Source organism: Eptatretus burgeri, chromosome 4 (genome assembly GCF_056783735.1).
Source record: "Eptatretus burgeri isolate ZD-2024b chromosome 4, Ebu_testis_v1, whole genome shotgun sequence".
NCBI lineage: Eukaryota > Metazoa > Chordata > Myxini > Myxiniformes > Myxinidae > Eptatretus > Eptatretus burgeri.
Window position 1 is genome coordinate 53,695,592 of NC_140964.1, and position 21,373 is coordinate 53,716,964.

The 21,373-nt window shown below is 44.7% G+C and overlaps 1 protein-coding gene and 1 pseudogene across 1 annotated transcript in view; one reads left to right on the forward strand and one right to left on the reverse strand.

Annotated features, from left to right (window-relative positions):
- LOC147028074 (tumor necrosis factor receptor superfamily member 16-like) overlaps nt 1-15,554 on the reverse strand; it is a 98,155-nt gene extending 82,601 nt beyond the window's left edge. Inside the window, exon 1 of the mRNA XM_085878102.1 lies at nt 15,324-15,554. Coding sequence (XP_085734228.1) covers nt 15,324-15,383 — 60 coding nt within the window. The 5' untranslated portion in view covers nt 15,384-15,554. The remainder of the gene's footprint in view (nt 1-15,323) is intronic.
- LOC147028075 (uncharacterized) lies at nt 4,566-5,700 on the forward strand (annotated as a pseudogene).
- Nucleotides 15,555-21,373: the final 5,819 nt, after the last annotated feature.

The following is a 21,373-nucleotide window of genomic DNA, read 5'->3' on the forward strand; positions in this document are numbered from 1 at the left end:
TCACCGAAAGCCTGGATCTTTGTTTTGACCCAAGAAATCCGTAATCCCAACGGCTCCGACTCCTCATTCAGCACCTCGAGGGCCCCCAAGAGGATGTCTAAAGTCTCCGCAAAGATGACTGCATCATCTGCAAAATCAAGGTCCGAGATCTTGACATTGCCAAACGATGCACCGCAACTTGATCTCTCCGACATCCTCCCAAAAATCCAGTCCATACAAGTGCTGAAAAGTGTGGAGGCCAGTACACATCCCTGACGAACTCCAGTAACAACTGGAAATAAGTCAGAGGCGGTACCACCACACTTCACAGCACTCTCAGTACCAGAGTAGAGTTCAGACATCAGATCGATCAGTTTCGGTGGCACCCCACGAAGACCAAGAATCCTCCAGAGGACATCCCGATTCACTGAATCGAACGCTTTACAGAGATCAACATAGGCTGCAAGCAGCCCCTGCCGAAACTCTCGTCTGCGTTCAGTGAGGACACGAAGAGCAAGGATACGGTCAATCGTTGACCTCTTTGGTGTAAAGCCTGACTGCTCTGGACGCTGGTGCTCAAGCAGATGGTGGCGAACCCTATCAAGAATTATCCGAGCAAAGACCTTGCCCGGCACTGAGAGCAGCGTCACCCCTCGGTAGTTGTTGCAGTCTTGGCGATCACCCTTCCCTTTCCAGAGAGGGACAACAAGGCCCCTCTTCCAGTCAGTTGGGATGATGCCTGTGTTCCAGGCAGAGCACAAAACTGCATGCAACGACGCGAGTGCAGCATTTCCACCAGCCTTGAGAAGTTCAGCATGGATGCCACAGATCCCTGGAGCTTTGCCCCGTTTCAACTGGTTCACCGCAGCCCGTGTTTCCACAAGCGATGGTGGACCACAGTTGATTCGAGGGTCAGCAACAGGGATTGTAACACCCTTGACGTCCAACTCGACAGTTGGGGGATCAGCCTGGTACAACCGCTCAAAGTAACCGGCCCAGCGGGCCTTCACTTCAGACTCCTCTGTCAAGAGCCTACCACTCTCTGCTCGAACTGCAGTGCTCCGAGGGATGGGCTTGGATGAACGTAATGCGCGAATTCCCCTGTAAGCGGGACGAGAATCACCTGTCCACAGGTGATGCTCTACCCCTCACAGATTCCTCGCACATAGGCCTCCTTGTCCACCCTCAGTGCACGTACAGTTTTACGCCTCAGCTCCCTGAACAGCTCAGCTCTGCCATTCAGCCTGGCCCTGCGACTCTGGTCAATGGTATCCAGTGTCCCTTGAGAGACAAAATTCTTCTTTGCCCTGCGGTGAGCTCCAAGGCATCCACCGGCAACATCAAGGACGGTGGTCTTGAAGGTGCTCCACAACTCTTCAGGAACCCCCAAAGCACCCAGACCCCCCAAGTGTCCACTCAGCCTGTTCGCAAACTCCTCAGCTACTCTCTCATCCCTGAGCTTGGCAACATCCAGCCTAGGCTGGGATGGTACCATTCTCCAGGATTTAAGGTGCAGCTTTAGAGTTGCTACAACAAGCCTGTGGTCAGTATTGAGGAACTGAGCACTCCGGTAGACCCTGCAGTTCTGGATCATCCTCCAACGACTGTCAATGAGGACATGGTCAATCTCCTTTGCCACACCGCCAGCGTTGGAATACCAAGTCCAGCGATGAGCTTGCGGGCGCTGAAACCATGAACCAGCCACCCTAAGTCCATGACTTCTTGCAAAGTCAAGGAACTTAGTGCTATTCTGGTTCATAGTTCCTGACCCATGGGGACCAACACACACCTCATAACCATCCCTATCAGTTCCAGTCGATGCATTGAAATCCCCCAAGACTAGAAGTGTATCTCGTCTGGGGCACTGATCAACCACAGACTCGAGTGTGGCGTAGAATGCATCCTTCACGGTAAGATCACTCGCCTCAGTCGGAGCATAAATAGAGACCAGGGAAATGACACCTAAGGAGTGACGAATCCTTAATCTCATAATACGCTCGTTGACCGGTGTTACCTCAATTATCATTGGGGTCAGCTTATTGGACACAGCTACAGCAACTCCTTGGGTATGGTAACCATCAGAGCGACCAGACCAATAGTAGGTGTAACCACCCACCATTATCTCGCCGCAATCCGGTCTCCGAACCTCAGAGAGAGCTGCAATCCCGATGTCCAAACGCTTGAGCTCAGATGATAACAGAGACAGGTGATCATCCTCTCTTAGGGATAGGACATTCCAGGCACCCACCCGAAGGGACCGCCTCAGGTTAACCCAAGGAGACCGCCGTCTGGTGGACGACACCTCAGCACCACTCCGACACACTCTCCCGCAATCTGACCCAGGGATGTTACCCCGTGGTTTCCCTCCTATCAAAGATTGGGGGTCCCGAAGGCTTTGCCCCAATCCCATCATCCGGTGAGCTGCCCTGCGAAGGGAAGCTGCACAGGAGGTACTCCCACGGAGTGGGTTTTCAGATTTTTTAGCGTTTTTGCGTTTTGCGGAATGAAGCGTTTTACGGTGGCTGGAGTGCAAATCCTGCCACCAACCTCCTAATAAGAAGTAACCCAACTGCAGGAGGACGTCCGCAGACACAGTTGGGCACTAGATATGGATGGCCGTTGGCTCACAAGGAGCTCCTCCGCCCTTTGACAGGTTTTGTTTTTAATCCTGCTGGGTGTCCATATCCAAACACCCTCCTCACCAGAAAACCTGGTGGGGGAGACGGTTTAGTCGCCGCCAACCCGACCATGGAACAGGTTAGTACAGGTTTACATGGTACCTGTAGCAGGTCACAGATCGAACCTGACCTGACAAGAAGTTGACAGACGCCCGGAGAATGCCTATGACGACAATACCCCTTAGCCAATTCAGGCTGAGGGGTAAAAAGCGTGATGGCATGGATGTCTATCCTGTAAGAACCACAGCATTCCAAAATATTGTCTTGCATTCATGTGCACAAAGCAAAGATGAATGGTCTACGTTAGTTTCAGGCAGAATTGCATATGCTCATGACATAATCGCAGCCGATGCAGTTTATCATCAAAGCTGTAATGTCAACCTCAGGACTGGGAAGCAGGTTCCACAGCAACATTCCTCTGGACTAGGTAGTGTTGCAAAGAAACAAAGGCTTGGCAGACCCAAAGAAGCAGAAAGACATGAAGCATTCCTGTTGGTTGCAAAGTACCTGGAGGAAAATGATGATGAATAGATTACAATAACAGACTTTATTGAGAAAATGGAGACAGGTCTTTTGGGTTCAGAGGTTGCAGCTTGCAGCTTATGGCTTTACACATATGAAGAGTAAACTCCTGGAACATTTTGGTGACAATATCGTAATAACCGAGCTGAATGGGAAGCCAAATGTTGTAACTTTTAGACGAACAGCACAAATATTCTCCATGACTTTTACAAGGAATAGAAGAAAGAGGACCCCAATATTGAGAAAATACGAATGATAAACACAGTTGCCAAGCTTATCAAGAGTGACATAAAGGCAGTTGACTCGTCTAATGATGTATATCCAACCAGAGAACAGATGTCATCAACAGAAGCAGCTGTGCAGTTCATTCCAGTCACTACTGATGTTGTTGCAAGTAAAGGTTTGTTCGTTGGAAAAAAAAACTAATCTGAAGGTAGCATCAGTTGGACAAGCTATAATGCAAGCAACAAGGTCAAGAGTCATTCTAGCCCCATTGCAATTTGGACTAGCAACTGAAATGCATCATCAGTTTTCATCACGGTTCATCATAGAAACTCTTCTTAAACACGGCTTCAGTTGTTCCTATTCTGAAGTGAGGAAGTTCGAGAAAAGTGCCGCTGTTACACAAGGGGCAGAGTTGGCTGAGCCTGGATCTGGAGAGTACATTCAGCATGTTGGTGACAATGTCCATCACAATATAAGAACTCTTGATGGCTTTGGAACATTCCATGGAATGGGGATTATTTCCACTTTCACACCAGGAAAGCTGCTTAGTAAACCTGTACCGAGAGTATCAGTGACAACGGATGACATCATAAAAGTGGGAAGGATCAACATCAAAACTTTCAAATCTCAGCACACAGGACGTAATCCATTGACATAAAAAGAACTGCAGGCAATGGAATTGCACGATCCAACGTATCACATCAATCTTCTGTGGGAAGTGGCATTTGTCCTTCATCTTAAGATGCCAGCATGGTCAGGTATGATGCAGGCTGTTCATCAGGGTGACTATCCTGGCAAGTTATCTGTGCAGTTCCTACCCATGATAGATATGGACTCAACTGACATGTCTTGTATCTTTTCCACACTTACTTATGCGTGTGAACAAGCCAATGCCTACAATGTCACCCCAGTGATTACATTTGACCAGCCACTTTGGTGCAAAGCCTTAATGATTATAGAATCAGAGCCAACTGACAGTTACCTGAAATCTATTGTCTTGAGACTTGGAGGTTTACACAAGGAAATTAGTTTTCTGGGCTCTATTGGTTACCTTCTGGCAGGAAGTGGTCTACAAGAAGTCCTTGAATTTGTATATGCCGGAAACACTGGAAAGCACATGCTAAGTGGAAAAGCAATCTCCAGAGTAGTGTGAGGGCATCTCTTGGTTGATGCAGCCCTCAATACAATACTAGTAGCCAATGCATATAATCTGCCCATACCCACACATCAACCTGACCAACCGGAACGAGACACAGAAAGTACCTCTGATGACTGGCATACAATAGGCCTATCAGGAGAGATGGAAGTGGAAGTTGAGGATGAAGTTATTCCAGACAAGAACCAAGAGCAAGACTTGCTTGAAGCCAGCAAGATTTTTGATCACCTAATGATGGATCTGGGTATCGCTGTTGGCATTTCCTCTTCAGAGGTTCTTTCAAGAGTTGCTAATAAATTGAAAGGAGAACGGAGCTCAATGAGTGACCTAAAGACTGCCCAACTTTGGTTGCAATACTTGGACATGGTTGCCATCCTAATGAAATTCATAAAAGCTGAAAGCACAGGGAATTGGATGTTGCATCTTGCGACAGTACAGGATATGTTAGCTTTTTTTGCAGCAGCATGGCACAATCTGTAGGCCAAATCAGCATACCTGTATCTGCAAAAGATGTGCCAACTTGACAAGACTCATCCTAATATATACACAAGCTTCATGAATGGTTTTCACGTTGTTAGGAGAAGCGATCGATTCTGGGCAGGCCTATCTACTGATCTCGTAATTGAGCAAGTGCTAATGAGAAGTGTCAAAACAAGTGGTGGGTTGACGAGAGGCAGAGGTATGACAGAGGTCCAGTGGCTGACCTGGATATTGGGGATGCCATCTTGTGCCCAGGTCAATTTTGCTATGCAAGAGCTCACTGGTGTAAACTACAACACCAGTGAGGAGCACAAAGACACATCCAAGTTCAGACAACAACGGGACACAGCAGACACCTACAAATTAATTGAAGCCTTCAACGAATGGGATCCATTCGGTAGTGAGCCACCCCTGCATAACATTGTGAGTGGTGTTGCTGCACATGACAAAGTGAATGTCAACCAGGCAAGATCTGTCGGCCAGACTATACAAGAGTCAATGGTTGGGAACAATGTGAATGATTACTCTTTCAAAAGGAAAAATCAAGCAGTCACACTCGGATCCAAGACAACTGTTGTCATCGGTGGAGAACCAGTTCAGGTGGATCCACAATTGCTTTTCCAGCGACTGAGTGTTATCGCCACCCATGAAGAGCAGGAAGATCCAGCAGCTTTGTTTAAGTACGAGACTGTTTCATCCCACAGCATTATTTGACAATGTTGGGCTTCCTAGAGAGCCAAACAAAGCGGCACTAGGTGAAGCCCTTTGGGAGATGGTGAAACTGGATCAGACAGATCCCACCAGTGATGATCTACATTATGTGCTTGATGGTGGTGCACTCTTGCAACGTCTACCGTGGTCAAGAGGTCAAACCTTTGAGAGCATGTCATATGTATGTCACATATGTGAAAAAGCGGTATGGAAAGGCAACCATTGTTTTCGATGGTTATGAAGATGGGCCCGCCATCAAAGATGCTACACACTGCAGACGCACAGGCAGCTCCAAGGGACCAAATGTTATATTTACAGGAGAGACTTCGCTGAAGCTGAAGAAAAATGAGTTTCTGGGCAACAAAGGTTTCTTAATATGCTAAGTTCTTTCCTTGAGAAGGTGGGCTGGACAATGATTCATGCCAAAGGAGATGCAGACATTCTGATTGTCAAAACAGCAGTAGAGTCAGCGAAGGTTGTCAACACCGTTCTTATTGGTGATGACACAGATCTGCTAATCCTGTTGTGCTACCATGGAGATGCAATTAAGAAAGACCCATTATTGGAACCTGAAATAAAAGCGAACACCAAAAATCACAAGGTATGGAACATAAAGAAGACACAGGAGATCTTGGGAAAGAAAATCTGTTCCAGACTACTCTTTGTGCATGCATTGCTTGGATGCGACACAACATCAAGAGTTTTTGGTATCGGCAAACCTGTAGCCCTAAAACAAGTCCAGAACAATGTTGATTTCCAGCAACTTGCTGACCTGTTCACAAAAGAGGGTGCTGCAAAGAAAGATATAATTGATGCAGGAGAGAAAGCCCTAGTCTACATCTATGATGGCAAGAAGGGTGAAGGTATAGACGTTCTGTGGTACAAACGTTTCTGTGAGAAGGTAACAAAAAGCAGAACATTAGTGGAGCCTCAGACATTGCCGCCAACATCTGCTGCTACACAGTATCATAGTCTGCAAGTATATTTTCAGATTCAGACTTAGAAAGAGACTGCTGGACAATTAAAAGCAGAAGAATGGGGATGGAAGATCACCGATGGTCGAATACTGCCAGTACAGATACATCTCCCCGCTGCACCAGAGAAGTTGACCAACATAGTCAGGTGTAACTGCAAGACCGGGTGTAGCACCAGCAGATGAACCTGAAAGCGTATTCCCATTGACTGTACATGGATATGTGGGGTGTGTAAAGGTGTAACTTGCGCTAATTCATCTTGGGTGGAGATAGATGACAGCAGTGATACTGATTGATATGTTATCTGAAAATTCATCAAGAACACTAACCACGTTACCGATTAGCAGTGAAAACCTTTGTTAAATGTATCTTATCATCTTCATTGGGTGTCACCACTTTAAGTATTTCAGGTATTGCTTGTTGCTGGTTTAGTTAATTTTTCATACTTGCTTTTATATGACTTTATTGTTTGTATCAGGCACATGGATGCAAAGTTATCTGACATTTTTGATTTTGTTAAATTGCTAAAAGCTAATATGCATATTTTATGCAAGTTATATTCATAATATGGGTTTGCATGCTTGTTCCTTATATGGAAAATAAGAGTGAAAATTTGAAATTTCTTTAATTCCTGAAACTAATTTGCATAATTTGCAAATTATATTCAAAATATTAATTAGAAAATGTGCCCATCATGTTCATTGACCTTGAAAACATGGGTTTGGACACTTGATTTGCTTCAATTGGGTACTAAGATGCAAAGTTAGAGCAAAAATATGAATTTTCTCTTATGGCGGAAGCTAATTTTCATATTATGCAAATTACACTACTTTCCCATGCTAGGATTTTTAGGACTTTTAGTATGGTGATTAGGGGGTCTTACTGAAATGCATTGTAGTGGAAATGATTCTTTTGCAATTAGTGGTGGGTGAAGATACTAATTTGACTGGACGACTTGTTGAACTGCTGGGCCACAATCTAGCATCTGCAATCACAGTTTGGGGTGTGTGTATGTATACACATATATATATATATATATATATATATATATATATATATATATATATATATATATATATATATATAAATATATATATATATATATATATTACACATACATATATATTACACATACATAGATAGAGGAGACCCTCAAATAATGCTGTGGATGCATTTCCGCGAAACGCCGTGTTATCTGAAAATGTGTTCGAGAGGCAACATTTAACATGTAAAAATGTGGGTTATGTTCCAAATGGGAAAGATTTCATCCTTTTAATGATGTAAACTGACATAAAATCTTCAAAAAGCAGTAAACAATGCATAAATAAAACATCCAACAAATAAAAACATTAAAATTAATTACTTTTATGGAAGTGTTTCCATGATTGTGGTCGGATACAGTACATATTGCTTGTGGCAGGCTTATTCAGGTGTTCTGGGCTGTCCCATTGAGGTTAAAAGGCTCAGAAGATGAAATGGAGGCTGATTCGCTTGGGATTTTTTTGAAGAACTTCATAATGGAGACTTGAGTGGCTGCCTTCATTTTCTGTTTGTTGACCTCCTTGTAACATTTCAGGACATTCTCTATCTCCCTCCACACTTTGGAACTTCTCATGCAGTCGGCATCATGTTCATCAAAGATGGCCATGGCTTCATCGACCAATTTGAAACCTTTAGCTATGACCTTTGGCATGAGGGTTTTAACAAGCACAACCTCCTCAGGACTTGATTTCTGATTCCTCTCTGATGCGCTCCTCCTCCAGAGCCAGAAGATCTTCATTGCCGAGCTCCTCCCTGTGTGAGAAAAGCAAATCTTCAACATCATCTTCGTCGACCTCCTCAAATCCCATTTGCATGGCCATGCCCACAATCTGTTGCCTTGCTTCACTGACTTCAGCCTCCGTGCATGAAACCTCTGGACTCAATCACTGCCTCAGGCCAGAGTTGAAGAAGATGATGGAGATAAAAGTGTGACTTGGCATGTGTTTGCAATAAAGTCCAGTCTCAAAGGCTAAACACCTGGCTTGGTGTGCAACCTCCGTCCGCAATCATTGATTTGAAGACAGCTGGAAATTTTTCGGCAGCAGCATGATCTGCAGCAGCAGCTTCCTCAATCTGAAGTTCGCTGTGGAACGCATGTTGACTCTTGATGCACTCGAACCACCCACGACTGACAGCAAAAGACACTGAATCATTGGCATATTTGGTTAGATCGCCATACAAACTCCTCACCTTCTCTTGACTGACCATTCCAGACAAATGCATGTTCTGTTGGTTCTGATGCTCTTTCCACGTGGTCAGCATCTCTGCCATTTTCTCAATAGCATCAGGCCGAGATCTTGCAGTTCTGGTAACACTGAGATTCGTTGTTGTCCGAGTGCTCTTACAGATTTTATCACGATTGTCACGAATGGTTCTCACTGGAGAATCATGAATCCCATCTCTCTGAATATCAATGCTGTGTTCACCTCCATCAAAGCATAGCCTGGTGTTGGCACAGTGGTTAGGGCAGCGGCTTGGGATCCAAAAGGTCGTGAGTTCAAACACTGTTGGGGCACTGAATTAATACACCAGGGGGTTGACTCAGCCTGTCATCCTTCCGAGGTCGGCGAAATGAGTACCAGTGTACTGGGCCGGTGTATGCCCCGGTTAAAATAGGTGTACCATATCCCTGTGTTCGTAAGAGGCGACCAGGGTTGCGTCAGGACGGGCATCCGGCGTAAAACATGTGCCAAATCACTATGCGGATCATACGGATGATCCGCTGTGGCGACCCCTAACATGAGCAGCTGAAAGAAGAAGAAGAAGAAGAAGAAGAAGAAGAAGTTCACCTCCATCAAAACAATCTAAAACTTTTAATTTCACCTCCAATGAATGTGACACTTATTGACAACTCACTTGATCATTATCTCCAATATCACTTGTTACATGCTTTGCAGCCATAGTTTCGGCCACTGTGAGTGAACGACTCACTCAGAATGACGTAGCATGGTTGTTGTTGTTGTATTAAGTCTGCACTGTAGCGAAAACATATTATACAAAGGTCACACATGTATGGAGTCGCCTCAGAGGGGTCCGTTAACACAGGCCGATTGAATTAAAACTGCTCTGAGCCAGATGGGCCACAGATTTCAAAACGGTGATTAAAATACTTCGTTTGACTGATTTCTGAGATTTCCAAGGTTCACCCAAAAAAGCCGAACCTGGCAGTGGAACGCACGTGAAAGGCAAAAAGGCAGGAAAACTTTTCTGATAAAATGTAGTTTATTTACAATGAAATACGGGGATAAGGGTCAACAAGACTATTAATAATAAAAGCAGATCTGGCGGTCGACAGAAATAGATATCTCGGGATGGAAATAACGGAAACACGATCTTATATACAAATGTAAGGAAATAACCCCCTATAAGGCACCAAAATCCTGACTCGTACGATGACGGGTAAACAGAACAGGCGAGGGCTTGTGACTGGCATGAGTTGATTGAGGCACAAGGCGAAGTGTGGCTTAGGGAGTGATGATGAAGGCTATGAGGAGGCCAGGTGAGAAGATGAGGCCAAGCAGAGATGTTGCTTCCTTTAAGGTCTGGCTACAACTGGCGTGTGCAGTGCAGCCACAGACCTCATGAACTCTTGGGCCGCAATAATACATGGCTAGTCACTATTATTGGTTGCTCACTGCATGTGGGCAGAGCTATTTTCTGAGCCGTCCCACCCGACAAAGAAGTCTTCCATCTCTCTCCAGACTCCAAAGCAGACTGCCATGGCTTGTACTGCTCTGGAAAAACAGTCCATGATGGTGTCACTTTCAAAGTGCATATCACTTTTTGAGCCCAGAAGTCCTCACCCGGTCTTGCCTATGACAGGAGGTTTCACACAATGCAATATTACTCTACACCGTCTTAAAGTTAACACTCAATGCCGCCTCAGTGCACATTTTATAATTCGACTCACATCTGGACAAATAACTGTTACAAGAGTAATCTAGCCTATGCGATCATACGAGCTAAGCTATTCTTAATACAATCCAATTATGGACCCCTTCCCTCCTTTCATGTAATAATATAACAATTAAAATGTAACTTCTGGCTTCGTAGTAACAGAACTGTCCACTAATAAAAACAATATCAGCCGCTACACTGCTCACCGCAGTATCAGTCAACGTATACAGGCTTTAGAAGCATTTTTATTTTATTTTTTTAAACAATGCCAGCTTGACCCATTGGGATCAGTACACATTTCTGACTCACCAATCTTCATCAGCATTGACTGGATTCCCATCAAGTTTCTAACTTAAGTGGTGGGTGGTTCTGTGTCTTTCACAGACAAACTAAAGCCGGAAGTTCCATTTTAATTTTAATATCTTATTTCCTGGTCAAAGTTCAAAGTCCTCAAAATGATATAATTAATGTCGAAATGGGGTGGATGCAAGACCGACACCCCCTATTGGTCAGGATTATTGCAGCAAGTGCTGGTGTGGCATGTCATTTCACGGTCACCATGAAAGTTTATCCATTCGTTCGCGGGCAGCACGTAGCTGCAGGTTTGCATCCATTCTTGCAGGGGCGCAGAATTGCTCCTGATGCAGCGTCCCACGTAAGTCAGAACAGGAATTTGTAATATGTTCAGGGTGCCGGCGATAGCTCGCCTACTCTTCGTGAGGAACACCTCATTGAAGTACCTTAACATCCACCAACTAGTGCCAGCAGAAGGGAGTCTCAGTTTAACCTGAATTTGAGAGCACAAACGCTGATGAATCACCTTGCCTGTAAAACAGTGGGATGACAGTTTATAGTTTTGTCGGGATTCGTTCAAACCCAGACGAGACAGCTCAGAGGCGAGTGTGCATACCTCAAGGCTCACTGGCTAGTCTTAACTGGTCATACATAAACACAAAATATGTACAACGATTCTCTCTGAACGTAATGCTTTAATTATATCTATACCTAAAAGAAGGAGAACGTCGCGATGCTCAAACCCATGAAATGCTACTGTCAGGTTTTTATCCGGTAAACCAATATGCCACCTGAAGGATTCAATTTCTAACTTACTGCCTCACCCCCTCCTCCTTTTCCCAACTCTTACCCCCTTTTCTGGCTGCCTACCCTTACATGCTACAATCCCTACTTCCTTCTCACTTCGGGCCGATTCATCACATCGTGTGAACTCGAGCATAAACTCCTCACCAATACACTTTGGTGGTTTCCTGCTTTTGATCTCAAACTTTGTGTCAAAGTTAGATTGACAGGTCCAATGAGGCTCTCAATGTGTCCTGACAGTTCCAAAGAAATGACTTTACTGTCAGGTTTTTATCAGGTGTCAGGTGTCAGGAAGGGAGGGGGTCGAATATGAGATTGAGAGTCTTTATACCCACAACGTCGCAGGTCAGGAAATGTTCCTTTTTAAGTGTTGCGAGGTGACCGAACTTCTCCTACTGACTCGGTTTGTGATCCAAATACCAAGACAAGATTAAATATGTATTGTTACACAGATATCAACGCTGACTCACTCAGTGAATTGGGACCTTTTCTGCGCAATTTTCACAAACTTTTTTTAAAAGACAAAGAATGCAATTGAGTGGTATTTCACCTTCTTCTGATACCTGGCCAAATCATTCTTCCAGGAGTCAATCCAAATATTGTGTTGGTGCTCATTTCCTCCAACTCTTCCTCCCAAAGCGCTGCGGCTTGAGCCTCAGTCAGTGGTGGACGAGCCCTGGTCAAACCGTGACACACCCACCGTGGCTGTCCTAACACGCCAATCAATGGGTGTGACGAGCCAAATGGTGTGGGCGGGTCGTGGTGGGAGGTTTCTCCCACCACGTGAAACGCGTTAACGAAACAACCAAGAGTGCGCTCTGGACCACGTCGGGGTGGAAAACGAGACGAGCGAGTTCACTCGGATGATGATAAGGTGCACGGACAATGTCCCTCTCGCAGGAGCTGTTCATCAGAATTGCTCACAGAATTTTACTCCATCAATACCCCAAAATCAGCGTGGACTCCGACTCGGAGATTGCTTGGCGTCTTCAACTGAAACACCATTGCGATTCATTTTTTGAGCTTTAATATCGCGCATTTTTTAAAAATCATTTTTGTCGTTGTCGTTTGACTGTTTCGATTTGCAATCGAGGGTTTTGAAAGAACGTGTCCTTCGATTTTATAGATCGTACAAGCCTGGTGTTGGCTTAACGGTCAACGTGGCTGCAGGCTTAACATCTTATGGTCTTGAGTTTGAGCCCTCAACCGTTGAATTAACACCAGGTGGGGTTGACTCAGGTTGACATCCTTCCGAGGTCAGCGAAATGATTACCAGTGAACTGGTAATACAGGGCACTGCATCAGCGGCACATCCGCACCCCCATAAAATGATGCACCCAGCATCCACAGAGGCTACACACGATAGTAGCTACAGATCGCACACCAGCTTGCGCACACTGTTCGGAACAATCGCCCACAAAACCAGCCGGTCTTTATCAGCGAACGGTGACGCGCACATTACCAAGCCTAATCGACTGAGTATATATATATATATATATATATATATATATATATATATATATATATATATATATATATATATATATATATATATATCCGAGTACCGGTAAAGCATCTTATTGGTGATGAGAACGCGCTTTACTCAGAGGAATGGCCGAGCATTAAGGGGAGAAAGATAAGCACGGAGAGGACAAGAAAGGACATTGCCGCCAAACTCGGAAAGAACTCGCTCCGAGCGATTCTGATCAAGCGACAAGTCGTCGGATCGTTCCCATTAAAATGAGCGACACAGAGACTCGGCGGGAGCTGGAGGCCCACTTAGACTCGGACACAACGGCAGCTTCACGTAGACTCGGACACAACGGCTGCTGCACTTAGACTCGGACACAACGGCAGCTTCACGTAGACTCGGACACAACGGCAGCTTCACGTAGACTCGGACACAACGGCAGCTTCACGTAGACTCGGACACAACGGCTGCTGCACATAGACTCGGACACAACGGCAGCTGCACATAGACTCGGACACAACGGCTGCTGCACATAGACTCGGACACAACGGCAGCTGCACATAGACTCGGACACAACGGCAGCTGCACATAGACTCGGACACAACGGCTGCTGCACATAGACTCGGACACAACGGCTGCTGCACATAGACTCGGACACAACGGCAGCTGCACATAGACTCGGACACAACGGCAGCTGCACATAGACTCGGACACAACGGCTGCTGCACATAGACTCGGACACAACGGCTGCTGCACATAGACTCGGACACAACGGCTGCTGCACATAGACTCGGACACAACGGCTGCTGCACATAGACTCGGACACAACGGCTGCTGCACATAGACTCGGACACAACGGCAGCTGCACATAGACTCGGACACAACGGCAGCTGCACATAGACTCGGACACAACGGCAGCTGCACATAGACTCGGACACAACGGCTGCTGCACATAGACTCGGACACAACGGCAGCTTCACATAGACTCGGACACAATGGCTACTGCACATATAATCGGACACAGCGGCTGCTGCACATAGATTCGGACACAACTGCTGCACATAGACTCGCACGCAATGGCTGCTGCACGCAGACTCGGGCACAACGGTTGTTGCACGCAAACCCGGACACAACTACTGCACATAGACTCACACACAACGGCTGCTGCACATAGACTCGCACACAATGGCGGCTGCACGCAGACTCGGACACAACGGTTGCTGCACATAGATGCGGACTCCAGCTGCAGAGAGACAACTGGTGCTGTCCATGGATTCCTGGGGGCAGGTTACTTGAGGAATTCATGAAGGTCGACACCAAAATTGATGACAGGCAGGTCGTGGGTGTCCGACGGCCTATGGAGCATGGATCCTTCGTCCAGAGGTGTTGCCTGCGGCGCGTCGGTGTGCAAGTTGGGTTCATTTGCGATCATCTTTCAACGATCGTTTCGACTTCAGGTTCCTTTGGTCTCGATTATCATCAATTTCACTTAATTGATTTGCATCTCATATGTGCCGTCGGAGGGACGTTAAACTGGTGACCCGTCTTCTGGCATTTGTAGACCTCAAAGATCCCACTGCTCACAAAGAGTAAGCGAGTTATCACCGGCACCCTGAAAGTACCACAAATTCCTGCCACCTTCAAGAGAACGTGAAGGCTTGGCCAGCCAGATCGTGAAAGACTTGGGCTAAAAATTTTCGCCGCTCGAACACATAAGGTCGGAATAATTGGGCCGTTTAATAAGTATTCATAATAGTAGTAGTTGTAGTAGTCATAGTAAGTTTGGGGCAAGTATCACACAAGGTGTCATTTCATCAATAAATTACAATAAATTTGTGGTTTCCCTAGAATGTCCATTTTCATATTGTGATCTGCGGACAAGTCTCAGCTGGTCATTCGTAAGGTAGAAGGTAGAAGGAAGTGTATGTATCAAAAGCTTCAGAGTTTGACATGTAGCTCCTCCATGAGCCTCGATCATGTATACAAAAAACAATATGTTGTGAACACCGAACCAGCACTCCAGCAATGACTTATCCGAGGATTCCAGTTTCATTCACATAAAATGACGAGTGCGCGCCAGGTAGACTTACCGTAAGGCACATCACGATGGGCAGCACTCGCCACATCCTCCAACAGATTGAAGAAAGCATTAAAAGGTAACTGGGTTCTTGATGAGGAACAGCTCCGACCAAAGTTTTTTTTTTTTGAGGTCTCAAGCCGGCCCCACGCGCGATCTTCACTCGGCGTCTGTGCTCGCTGAGGGCACCACGTGCCTTCTGCTCCGTCGCGCACTCCTTGCGGGCACCACGTGCGTTATGTGTCGCTCCACCCAGGAGACGCTCGTCTCGCGCATTTTGTTCGAACGGCCGCTTCTTCCAATTGGCTCAAGCAGCCTGCCTGCCCCGCCCCCACCACTTTGCCACTTTTTCCGCTCCATCACAGCCTAGGGCTGGGAATAGGGATGGCAAAGCTCGGATAGGAATTGCGCTTTGAAGTGGGGGGGGGGTTATAAGATGGAAGGAAGATGTAATCGCCCAGAATATAAACCCAACAGTGGAGTGTTGCGAAGGCAAGGCGGGTTAACATGCCTGTGCCGGCTCTGATTTTCACTTCGCTCATTTATTGCTTTGGAGTTTTGTTCACCGGATTTTTATTCATTCTAATTGCTTGTTGCTCTTGCTTCCTGCAAAAAACAAAACAACAACAAACTTTACATTAGTTTTACTATTTCCCAGGGACATTCATTTTGTTTGAGCAAAAATACAAACTACGAGCGTGCAGGGCGTTCATAAAGATATACGGATGAGATACTCCAGATAGTCCAAGAAAGACAGATTTGTTATATTTCAAATTATAAACAAATTAGATGAATCAAACAATAACTTTCTTACTAAATTATAAGCAAATTAGATGAGTCAAATAATAAACTTTCTTACTTAATTATAAACAAATTAGATGACTGAAATAGTAAGTTTTTTTACTAACTATTTATAATTGTACAGGGTTGAAATGAATGAGATGCTCCAGATAGTCCAATAAACACAGTTTTGTTATCTTTCAAATTATGAGCAAATTAGATGAGTCAAATAATAACATTCTTACTAAATTATAAATAAATTAGATGAGTCAAATAATAACTTTCTTACTAATTATTTATACTTGTTCAACATTGATATGAACGAGATATTCCAGATAGTCCAAAAAACAGTTTTGTTATCTTTCAAATTAGATGAGTCAAATAATAACATTCTTATGAAATTATAAACAAATTAGATGAGTCAAATAATAACTTACTAGATTATAAACAAGTTAGATTAGTCAAATAATAACTTTCTCACTTATCTATATATCAATACTGAAGGACCCATTTTGTGCTCCTCCTAGAGGTCGCATCACGTTTTTCTCGGTACTGTGACCTGGACTGAAAGAAACGTCGTACCTGTAAGAGTGCATCGCACATAGTGGCAATAGTCAAACTTCAACTCTGAAGCAGAATAAACACTTTTCGTTTTACATTTGTTTACATGGCGATGTGTGACATCACCGCTGAGAGGCGTAAGGACGTCATGACATCATCGGTCATTCGCTGACGTTATTACTTCAGTTACCGCTGAGAGGTGTAATTCCACTCCTCGAAAATAGCGTCTGCAATGTAAAACCCTCTTCTGCACATGCTGACTACCTCAGGATGTGAATTTGACACAAAAAATGTGACAAGAAACATTGTATCTTCTATATATTAATACTGAAGGACCAATTTTGTGCTCCTCCTAGCGGTCGCGTCACGTTTTTCTCGGTACTGTGACCTGGACTGAAAGAAACTTCGTACCTGTCAGAAGAGTGCATCGCACATAGTGGCAATAGTCAACTTTCAACTCTGAAGCAGAATAAACACTTTTCGGTGAGGCGGGGGCGAGGAGTGAAAAGGCGGGGGCGGGGGATGAAGAGACGGGGGCAGGGAGTGAAGAGGCGGGGGCAAGGTAAGCAAATTTTTGGACAGGGGTAAGCAAATTGAAAGCGGGAGACGGGGGGGGAAAATGGGGCGGGAGATGAGTGGGTGGGGGCTGGGGTGAATTAGGTGGGGTTGAGTGTGAGTGGGTGGACAGGGGCGGGGGCCCGGGGGCAAGTGGGGCGGAGAATCAAGAGACGGGGGCGGGGAGTGAAGAGGCGGGGGCGGGGCCGGGGTAATTAAATTTTTGGGCAGGGGTAAGCAAATTGAAGGCGGGGGGTGGGAGGCAGGGGGGAATGGGGCAGGGGCGCGGGGGATGAGTAGGCGGGGGCAAGCAGGCCCTGTCCAGTCCATGTCCCTCAAGTGTGGGTGAGCTGGTGAGGGTGGTTGAATGAACGGAATCCGACTGTGACGGGGTTTCAGCGAGTTATTTATAATTATGCAAGGTTGAAATGAACTATAAACAAATTAGATTAGTCAAATAATAACATTCTTACTAAATTATGAGCAAATTAGATCAGTCAAATAATAACTTACTAAATTATAAAAAAATTGGATGAGTCAAATAATATTTTTTTTACTATTTATTTGTCATTATTGAAATGAAAGAGATACTCCAAATATAACAAAACTGTGTTTCTTGGACAATATGGAGTATCTCGTTCATTTCAACCTTGTATAATTATAAATAATTAGTGAAAAAAGTGATTATTTGACTCATCTAATTTGCTCATAATTTGAAATATAACAAAACTGTTTCTTGGACAACCTGGAGTATCTCGTGTATATAAATGTTGTACAAGTATAAATAATAATTGGTAAGAAAGTTATTATTTAACTCATAGAATTTGCTTGTATATGAAACATAACAAAACTGTGTTTCTTGGACTATTGCAAATTATAAGCAAATTAGATGAGTCAAATAATAACTTTATTACTGTTTATTTTTAATTATACAACGTTTATATGAATGAGATACTCCAGATAGTCCAAGAAACAATTTTGTTATATTTCAAATTATGAGAAAATTAGATGAGTCAAATAATAGCTTTCTTACTAATTGTTTATAATTATACATTTACATGAACGAGAAACTCCAGATAGTCCAAAAAACATAGATTTGTTCTATTTAAAATTATGATCAAATTATATGAGTCAAATAATAACTATATTACTGGTTATTTTTAATTATACGTTTATATGAATGAGATACTCCAGAGAGTCCAAGAAACAGTTTTGTTATATTTCAAATTATAAACAAATTAGATGAGTCAAATAATAACTTGCTAAATTATAAACAAATTAGATTAGTCAAATAATAACTTCCTTACTGAATTATAAGCAAATTAGATGAGTCAAATAATAACTTGCTAAATTATAAACAAATTAGATTAGTCAAATAATAACTTTCTTCCTGATTATAAGCAAATTAGATGAGTCAAATGAGAACTTACATACTAAATTATAAACAAATTAGATGAGTCAAATAATAACTTTATTACTGATTACTTATGATTATACAAGGTTTATATGAATGAGATACTCCAGATAGGCCAAGAAAAACAGTTTTGTTATACAGTATTTCAAACTATAAACAAATTAGATAATTCAAATAGTAACTTTCCTACTGATTACTTATATTTATACATGATTTATACAAACGAGGTACTTCAGATAGTCCAAGAAACACAGTTTTGTTATATTTCAAACTAGCAGGGGTACCCGGCGTTGCCGGGCAATGTCGGGTCCCTCTTCCCATCCCACCCCTTCCCCTGCCTGCTCCCACCCCACCTCTTGAGCGACGAATTCATCAATATGGCTGAAATAATGATGCTATAGATGTTTATCCTCATCGTCATGTCATGAATCTGGGGTGTGTTCAGTTACTATAAGTTCCTTGTAGAGCGCTTGCCAAGTGGCTTAAGTACTCAAGCAAGCACTCCATTATAAACTGTTGATAAGGATTGGCTGGCTTGGCATGCGCTAGCTAGCTGCTTGGTAACAACACCACTGGACATCTCATTAGCAACACCACTGGACTTGAGGGAAAGCAGTGTGGAGGGAGGGTAGTGGTCCCTTATGCCAGCATTAGTACAGGATTGAATGAAATTGGGAATGCTAAAACAACACATTCAAACAGATCATGGTAAACAATGCACAGACACCACCCAGAGACGTCTGTGGGGGTGGAGGAGCTTTTGGAGGAGGGAAGCATGAGGGAAGGGGAAAGGAAGGAAGAAAGGAAGGAAGGAAGGAAGGGCGTTTTTCTTCAATTGTCGAAAAAGCTGCACCCGTGTTCATGCCTTTATTTAATTTCTACACCACCAATAAGCTCTAGTATTTCAACCTCAGACGAATTGTGGGATTGATCTGAACAGCAGTTACAACTGCCAAAAAAAAAAAAAATCATTTGTCCATTTCGCGCATTCTTTGACACCCCTTCCTCTCCTCGACCTCTGGAGAATTGTATGGTGATGAAGGCAGTTAGGGAAGAGGATAGTTTGAGGGGAGGGGAAGGGAAGGCAGTGTGAGGGAAGGGAAGGCAGCGTGAGGGAAGGGGAAAGCAGCATGAGGGGGGAGGCAGCATGAATGAGGGGGAGTGAGGCAGCATGAGTAGTGGGGAGGGGGGACAGCATGAGTGAGGGAAGGCAATGGAAGGAGGGAAAGGCAACATGAGGGACAAGGGAAGTAGTGTGAGGGAAAGGGGAAGTAGCATGAGGGAAATGGGAGGGAAAGGTCAGGTCAGACAAGGTTTGGGGGAATGCACCAGAGAAGTGCGTCATTATGTCCACTTTCCGCCGGTACTCCAAGGGCCTCCATCTGGCCATCCCCCAGACAGATTCCTGCCCCATCCCCATCCCCTTGCGATGCTGATCAATCTGCTGCAACCATGAGGCACATAGTCAGCCCATTGGCCTCCTCCACTCACAAGGCTCCCTCACTGAGAGAATCTGGTGAGCAGGATCAGCGTCAGGAAAATGAGCCACATATCTATCCAGCCACATTTGATACTCATGGACTATGCAGGTAACAAATCTCATTTGAGTCTCTCTCAGCAACCACTCGTTGGACACAAAGTCCAACCAGTGATAGCCAAGGATTCTCCGAAGAGACCTGGTACTGAAGGAATTAAGTCTCTGTCTCAGATCCCTGGTCAAAGTACAAGTCTCACATCTGTAGCGCAAGACTGGAAGTACCAAGAACCTGAAGACTAAGACTTTCGTCCTTCTGCACAGGTACCGACAGCACCACACCCCATGATCCAGTGAATCCATGACTCCCCGGGTCCGACCCAGACGTCTATTGACCTCTCGCTCACAGCCAGCAGAGACATAAATATCACTGCCAAGGTAAGTGAATCTCTCTGTGACCTCAACAACCTCACCACAAACAGGTACAGACAAGATAGCAGCACCCAAAATGTCACTGAAAGCCTGGATCTTAGTTTTGACCCAGAAAACCCATAATCCCAGTGGCTCCAACTCCTCATTTAGCACCTCAAGGACCCACAAAAGGATATCCAGAGTCTCCACAAAGTTTCCTGGATAATCTGCGAAATCAAGGTCAAAGATCTTGACATTGCCAAACGATGCACCACAGCTTGATCTCTCTGACATCCTCCCCAGAATCCAGTCCATACAAGTACTGAAAAGTGTATGGGACAGTACACATCCCTGACGAACTCCAGTAATGACTGGAAATGTCAGAGATGGTATCACCACATCTCATAGTACTCAAGGAGTCCACCGTCTGGTGGATGACACCTCAGCACCACCCCGACACACTATTGCAATCTGACCCAAGAAGGTTACCCCATGGTTTTCCTCCAATCATTAAAGAGTGGGGGTCCCGAAGGCTTTGCCCCAATCCCGTCATCTGGTGAGCTGCCCTGCGAAGGGCAGCTCTTTCCGTTTCTTTCCGTTTTTCTTGTGTTTTGTTGAGTGAAGGATTTTATGGTGGCCGGAGTGCAAATCCTGCCAGCAAGCTACTAAAAAAAAGTAACCCAACTGCAGGAGGATTTCTGCAGACACAGTTGGGCACGAGATATGGATGGTCATCGCTCACAAGGAGCTCCTCCGCCGTTTGACAGATTTTGTTTTTAATCGTGCTGGGTGTCCATATCCGTACACACTCCTCAACAGGATACCTGGTGGGGTAGATGGTTTAGTGGCTGACAACCCGACCATGAAA